This window comes from Monodelphis domestica, chromosome 6 (assembly GCF_027887165.1).
Source record: "Monodelphis domestica isolate mMonDom1 chromosome 6, mMonDom1.pri, whole genome shotgun sequence".
Lineage (NCBI taxonomy): Eukaryota > Metazoa > Chordata > Mammalia > Didelphimorphia > Didelphidae > Monodelphis > Monodelphis domestica.
The window spans coordinates 18620464-18628462 of record NC_077232.1 but is presented as its reverse complement, the minus strand read 5'-3'; the positions used below and the strand labels follow the sequence as shown (position 1 = coordinate 18628462).

Sequence of the window (7999 nt, the reverse complement as noted above, 5' to 3'; positions counted from 1 at the left end):
ATGTGAGTATTAACAAAGTGTAGAAATCCGTAAATGCTACAAGTCAAGAAATAATTGTTTTGTTGATCAAACTCTTCAGAGCATTAGAAAATATAATAAAGAGGCCTAATTTTTAAACTGTGTCATACTTTTTTTCTGAAGAGCTTGTTATTAAGCATTCAGAAGCACCCCTTTTCTTGAGGGGGGTAATATTATACTTTCAAAACAACTTAGTGACTTTGCTCTGCAAGTACTATAACATTCAAAAGTTAAATAGCTTCTTTTCCTCCTTTAAAAGGATAATGGCGAAAATTTCTATTGAGTCACTATGTGTATACATGTTTAGTGGCATCTAGGTATATAAATCTGTGTGTGTATAGGTGTGTTTACCCAGATACAATACATTCCATAAAACAATATTATGAATCACACTTAAGGCCCTTTAAACATAAGGAAACTGAGGCTCAGACTTTAAGTAACTTGAATAAGGTTAAAGCACTTCAATAATTTTTTTATTTCTTTTTAATATTTCAGGAATTTATGAGAAGTTTTCTTTGCAAAGATACTGGAGTGGTTTGGTATCTCCTTCTCTGTTTTTTGCAGAAGAAGATGCTGAGGAAAATAAGATTAAGTGACTTGTTTGGGTCACAAAACTATGTTTCTGAGGCCAGATTTGAATTCAGATATTCCTGATTCCATATCCATTGCTCTATTCCTTGTGATGCCTAGCTTCCTTAGGTTATACAGTGTGGCCCTATGGTGACACAATATAAAAGTGTCTGACACAGAATTTAAATAATATGTTCTCTATTCCAAGTGTATGACATTGGCTGCTACATGATGCTATTTGTGGGAAAATATGGATTAAACTTCTTTGTGAATAAGAAAAATAGACTTATTGGAGAATGGATCACAAAGGAAAGAAGTTGTAGGTTTATTTTTTTCTCCAGTTAAAAAGGATGATCAAATTGAAGTTGTTGTCTTCTCATAACTTTTCTGAAAGAATTCTTAACATCTTTGTTTCTCAGACTATAGATGAGAGGATTCAACATAGGGATAACCATGGTGTAGAATACTGACACCATTTTGTCTGAGTCCATTGAGTGGCTTGAGCTGGGTCGGAAGTACATGAAAGTGCACGTCCCATAAAATATGAACACTGCAGTGAGATGGGAAGCACAGGTGGAAAAAGCTTTCTGGCGCCCATCAGCAGAACGGATCTTAAGGACAGTGATGAAGATGAACAAGTAAGAAACAAAGATAACAAGAAATGTAAAGGATCCATTTAATGATCCTAAAATAAAGATGATTGATTCAGTGATGTGAATTTCAGAGCAAGAGAGAACTAAGAGAGGGGGAATATCACAGAAAAAGTGGTGGACTATATTGGACCTGCAGAAGGAAAGACTAAAAATACTTCCTATGAATATGGAGGCGGTCAGAACACCCCAGATATGAGCTCCGCTGGCCAGAAATACATACATTTTTGAAGTCATAGTAGAGGCATAATGTAGAGGTCTACACACAGCTGCATGGCGATCATAGGCCATGAAGGCTAAAAGAAAACTTTCAATAGCAGCAAAGGCCACAAAAAAGAACAACTGGGTAGCACATCCATCATAAGAGATGACCATGTCCCCTGTAAGGAGCCCAGTCATCACCTTGGGAATTATCGTTGAGGAAAGACCAAAATCTACCAGAGATAGATTCCTGAGGAAAAAGTACATTGGGGTATGGAGGCAGGAATCATGGGAGATCAGAGCCACTATCCCCAGGTTCCCTGCCAAGATGATGAGATAAATGAGGGTGACCATTATGAAGAATAGAACCTGAAGCCCTGGGGCATCTGTTAATCCTACAAGGATGAACTCATTCACTGCAGATCTGTTCCCCATAATGTCATTTGAGAGTGATGTCATTCTCCTGAATGGAAAAAGAGTAACCATCAGAACTATTAACATTTCATGTTGAATTACTTCAAGACAAAACACAGTCATAAAAATATCTTATGTTAAAGGTAGAAATGGAGAATAAAGTGACTGAGAGCATTTAGGTATTTGTCAAAGCAATTACTCCAGTTATTGCAAATTATCTAATCACGTTTCTTATAGAGGGTACTTCATGTATTTCTCTTCACCTTTATTGTCAAAGATATTTTACTTTCCCAATTATAGGTAATAATAGCTTTCAATGTACATTTACTAAAATAAAAAGATCCAGATTGGCTTCCTCTGTTCCCCACTCTCAGAGATGGTAAGCAATTTGATATGGGTTATGTATATGTTATCATGCAAAACAGATTTCCATATTAGTTATTGTTTTAAAAGAAAACTCATATAAAACCCATACTCTAAAATAAAATAATAATGTGAAAAATAGTATGTTTTGATCTATATGAACCTCTAACAGTTCTTTTTCTGGAGGTGGATAGTATTCTTTGTCATTATTACTCAGAATTTTCCCAGATCATTATATTGCTGAGCATAGCAAAGTCTTTCAAAATTGACCATCTCACAAAATTGCTGTTACTAAATACAATAATCTGGTTCTGCTAATTTTTCTCTTCCTCCATTCATGTAGGACTTTCTTGTCATTTATGAAATCATCCTGATCATTGTTTCTTACAACTCCATAGTACCACATTGCCAACATATGACACAATTTGTTCAGCCATTTCCCAAATGATGGACAACCCTTTAATTTCCAATTCTTTGCCACCAAAAACAGAGCTGCTATAAATATATTTCTACAAGTAGCTCCTTTACCTTTTTATGATCTTTTTTTATAGACCCAGTAGTGATCAATGGATATGCACAGTTTTATAGACCTTTGGGCATAATTACAGTTGCCCTCCTGAATGGTTGGATCAGTTCTCAACTACTCTAACAATGCATTAGAGTCCCAGTTTTGCCACATCCTTTTCAACATTTATCACTTTTTCACTCATTTTCTATTTGACACCCATTTTTAAAATATTTGATTACTTTATTTTCCAATTAATTTTATTTGTCTTTTATAGGCTCTTATTGTTTATAATTTTATTGTTTTATTATATGAAAGGGACACATTTAATATTTTTCCTTTTTGTTGTATTTTCATGCTCTAATATATGGTTTCCCTCCTACTTCTTTGATGGTGTGTCAAGGAAATTCATTCCCTCCCCCTCCTGAGTTGTTTGACCTATATGCCAGGTTTGAATTCATGTACATGTTGTATGTCAATAAAAGTGAAGGACTTGGCCTTGAGGGGAGGGAGAAGTGAGAAGAGAATGAAGAAGGAAGAAGTTGGAACAGAGCAGGCAGGTGAAGGGAAAAGAGGAAAGGACTGGCAGGCCAGGAAACACATGATCAGGTTACTTAGAGGAATGATTGTTCTTTTGGTTTCTATTTGTTAGGAGTGCTTCACACTACCTTGCACTGGTTCCAGGTTCCCAGCCAAGTGCCTTGTGCTAGGAGTTGGGGCCTTGGTTTGGGCTTGGAAGGGGGCTCAGAGTCTTATTGGGGTCTACACCACTCAGGCACACAATTCACTGTCCTTTACTATGGTTTAGAGCTTCATTGCAGACTTGAGCTGGGGTTTGGAACTTTAAGGGATGTGTGTGGAGTTGCACTGCTCTTAGCTTAGACAGGATTTCATGAACTCAAAGGTAACTTGGGCCCACTTTTAGAACCTTGGAACAATACATGTGTTTTGGGGGAAATTTGCTGTTGGCTTCTCACTATCCTCAGGAGAAGCCTGCCTATAGGCTGTACAGCCTTTCTCTGGTCTTTGCTCCCCTCAAAAACCTGTGGCCCAGACCCTCTCTGGCTACTTTTCAAGTTGTTTTCTATTGGAAAATTGCTTCACTAAATTTATTATTGGTTCTTTCTATCCAGTATTCATTTTGAAGTATTACATTAATATTTTTGAGAAAAGATCCCCAGAGTTGCTCAAATTTTCTCTGTTTATACTCTTCTATCTTGGTTCTGTCCTTGGAGCTACCCTCACTTTAGTTTTCTTTCATTGTACTCACACTTATAATATCTAAAGTGGAATTAGTCACTTCAGGAAAGGGATGTGCCTTTCTCCAGTGAAAATCATCACAACAAGGAGTTTCATGTAGGTCAGAGACCTTTTCCTATGAACATGCTTCATTTGAATGAAGAATACATAAAAAAGAATAATGGTTTAAATGGAGGAATAAAATAAGAAGAAAATTAAGAGACTCAGTGAACTGAGGAGAGACTCACAGATAGTTGACTGAGATTTCATTGGGATTCTGCTTAGTCCTAGAATTATTGTAGCTACAAGATGTGTTCAGTGAACTGAAGTCACTAGATCTTGAGGAAGAACAGCTGCTAGTGGATAATAGTTACATAGTTGTGAGAATTTTTTTTCCCAAAGGACCACTATTAGATCACTTAATAAATGTAGGATTTCTAAATTTATTTTCCTCACATAGCCTCTTCCTTTTTAAATATTCTATCCTGCCACTTTGCAAGCAGAAGGCAGTCACAGAAAAGGAACATTTTGTCCTTTCATTCAGTATAAGGTTTTCTGGTCCCTGGGATTTCATTAACATTTCTTTATACCTCCTTTTATCTAGGACCCAAGCCCCACAAAGGCTTTCTAGATCCATCTCAACTCCAGTAACTTCCCTCTTTTGATTATCTCAAATTTAACCTGGATAGAGCTTATTTATACATTTATATGCATTTACCTTAAGATTTCGATTTCCTGGAGAGTAGGTGCTCTATCTTAATTTTTTGGTATTCACCAGTCTTGGCCTAGTGCCAGGCATGCAGTGGACAGTTCATAAATGGCACTCACCAATTGACCAGTGGTAGTGGTAACTAAGTTAAGATGGCCTTTGTGCATCAGACAAATCCATAGTCCATCCCACACCCGAGTATAAGCCATTACAGTTTGGGAATTCCTACAACAGTTATCCATCAATCACTTACACTTAGAATACTTACTTTAACTTCACCACCTTGAAATATTAGAAAAAAAATTTCCAAATAGTTCTAAGTAAGACTGTCACATGCTATCTAGAACTAGTTATATCTTGAAAAATTATAGAAAATTAAATCAGAGAATCTCAAGTGAGGATCATTTCTCAGAAGTTGTCTACTTCAAATCACTCTTGACCTGGAGTCACATTTTTTATATTTCTTGTTAATTTCCTTATGATGGTGGAATTTTTCTTCATCAGAAGTTCAAAAGTGAAGGATTAATATGTATTCATTCCATTTTGTATTTGATTCTCACAAAATGAGGAATTGTTGGGTAGGAACAAAATAAATGGGCTTTAGGGTTAAGGTAACTAACCCTAACCCTAGACCTAACCGTCACCCAGCACTAGTAATGTTGGAGGAGTAAGAGGAAATTCATTAAGTTATCCCAAAATTTGAGATAAAGAAAGAAAAACCAGTGATTGTTAAGGCATTCACATTAGGTTTTGGTAGCCAATTCCCCACATTCCAGAGGTAAAATAAATTAGGATTTTTTTTTACTAATTATATGGGGTGTTCAACATCAAAGTACCAAATGATGTCAAGAATGAAATTTTGGAGATAAAAAATTCAATTAGGTAGACATAGATATAAAAAAATCTACAGTACCCCAAAATACCATGTGACAAATGTTGAGTGCAAAAGGAGATCTTACTTTCTAGTAATATAATCAGAGGTATGATAGGGCTCAAGATCAGGTGAGGGAACCATAGAAAGCTAAAGGTAAGAAAAGGAGAGGAATGATTAGCTGGTCTTTTAAGGAAACAAAAGATACTCTACTAAGGAAATCATCTGAATCTCAAAGTTGGTGAAACAGGTAAAAACATGTCAGAAAATATACCCACTGACTGGATTTTGCTACTATTTTCTGACAAGGACAATGGTCTTTGCATTTACAATGAAACAATGACTTTTCATAGGGAGTTGATACCAAAGATGATGAAAACTTGAATCTATATTGGTGAAGAGAAGTAAAGGAACATTTCTATAGTATCAATTATGTGACAAGTACCATACTAGGCACTTTATTAACATGATCTTACTTGATTCTCACAATGACCCTGAAATATATGTGCTATTTTTAAATACATTTTAAAGTTGAGGATACTAAGGCAAACAAACATTAAATGACTTTCTGAGGGTCACCTCATATGTGTCTGAGGATGAATTTCAACTTGGGACTTGTTAATTCTATTCATCCACTTCTACCCAACATACAAGAGCAGTCTCTTTAAATTTCATGAAGTACCTTAAATACATTGGTTCCCCAAAATGACTTTGTGACCTATATGGCTAAACAGAAAAGGAATTTGACCTTATATTGAACAAAGAACCTTAACCAGGCACACAGATGTGGTCCTTGGTAGTCAACACATGGAGCAATGTGTTCAGTTGTTTGTTTTTCACATTGGGAAGGACATTGATTGGCTAGAAAATTCCAAAATGGAGAAATACTTTTTAATATTACTATTTAGAATTGATGGAATAAACTGTGGGTATTTAATATAGAAAAGATAAAATGTGTGTCAGGACAGGAGTTGATATTCAAGTTATTTTCAAGTATCTGAAGGATTGTAATATGATGGAAGGTTATGACTTGTCCCACTTGTATAAAAAGGTAAAATCCCAGGGGAAAAGATAAACATTAAGAAGAAACAAATTTGTTTGATATAAGGAAATCATTTCAGAAAAATAATATTAAGTTACATAAGGATCATGAGAAAGAATGCTATCCAAATTCAGAGAAAGAACTCTGGGAACAGAAATGCATAAGAAAAACATAGGATCAATCATGTAGCTCAATATGGATATGATTAGGGCTTTCATGTTGAAAGATCACTCTACTGCCAATATGCATGAAACAGAAACAGACTTTGAACAATGATACATGGTATAACCCAATGCTTGTCATCCCCGTGCGCCTTCCTGGATTTAAATCTCACCTCAGATCCTTATTAATAATATATCTATGGAAAAGTCACTTAAATCAATCAACCTCAAGCTATTCACCTATAAAAGGGAGGTTAATAATATTAATCATATTACACAGTTCTCAGTAGATTCAGATGAGAAGAGTGATAGAAAACTTTTGCAAATGCTTAATTCTTATGTAAATGTGAGTTATTAGCATTGATGGCAAGGACTGTGTTTCACCTAAAATTGATTACCAACCCCCTTTGTTCACAAATTTAATGCAGTGTTTTGTACAAAATCTATTAATCACCAACATTATTTAATGAAGTCTTCATTAGGATTGCACAGTAAATCGTTGTTCATAAGGCTCCTTCAGTTACTGAAGAATGAGGAACTTGCAAATGCTCCAGAGATATTTTTAGAGGATTTGTATGTTGTAAAACAATTTACATGCATAATTTCATTGGAGCCCTAAAACAACCCTATGTGTACCACAAATATTTGCATATTTTCAATACGAGGAAATGTAAGAAGTTAATTGACTTACCAGTGGGGAAATAGTGGATTAGATAGAGAAGTTTTTTTCTTTTTTTTCCAATTCTTCCTGCTTCCAGGTCTAGAAATGTTTCCACTATGCTTTGTTTTTGTCTACATAAGCCCTATAGTCTAAGATAGGGTATCCTTTGAACCTACCCGACTTTCTATGGAGTAAGTTGGCTAGAACACCAAAGAAGAGGGTTAGCCAACAATTTTATATTCAAAGTTTGACCCTGAAATTCCAAATTAAGGAACCACATGACTCCATTACAGAATCATCTCCATAGTCACTGGGACAAACTAGACAAAAGTTCCTAGTGGCAGAGTGGTCACTCCTGTCGATTGCCATGGCATGAATAAAAATATGTTTGGGGATGCCCACTCCTATCATCCACTCAATTTAGCCTCAGGAAACATGAAAGAAACTAGATGAATGATTAAATAACTAAATGAATTAGACCTACAATCTGGAACCACAGCATGGAACCCTAGAGTGAAATGTTGCAATGTCAAGAGCTAAAGTTAGGCTTGGAGCAGGGACCTTATCTAGATCTTGAAAACTTGCATCTCTGAGG

At 35.6% G+C, this 7999-nt stretch overlaps 1 protein-coding gene across 1 annotated transcript; it reads right to left on the bottom strand.

Annotated features, from left to right (window-relative positions):
• Positions 1-929: 929 nt before the first annotated feature.
• On the bottom strand, positions 930-1874 carry LOC100026565 (olfactory receptor 5B2). The gene has a single exon (XM_001377089.4). The coding sequence runs from the start codon at positions 1872-1874 to the stop codon at positions 930-932; it is 945 nt and encodes a 314-aa protein (XP_001377126.4).
• Between the last annotated feature and the right edge of the window lie 6125 nt (positions 1875-7999).

Bases quoted from the DNA above. Each gene is read 5' to 3' on its own strand.
- LOC100026565 (XM_001377089.4), bottom strand. From the start codon at position 1,874: ATGGGGAACAGATCTGCAGTGAATGAGTTCATCCTTGTAGGATTAACA.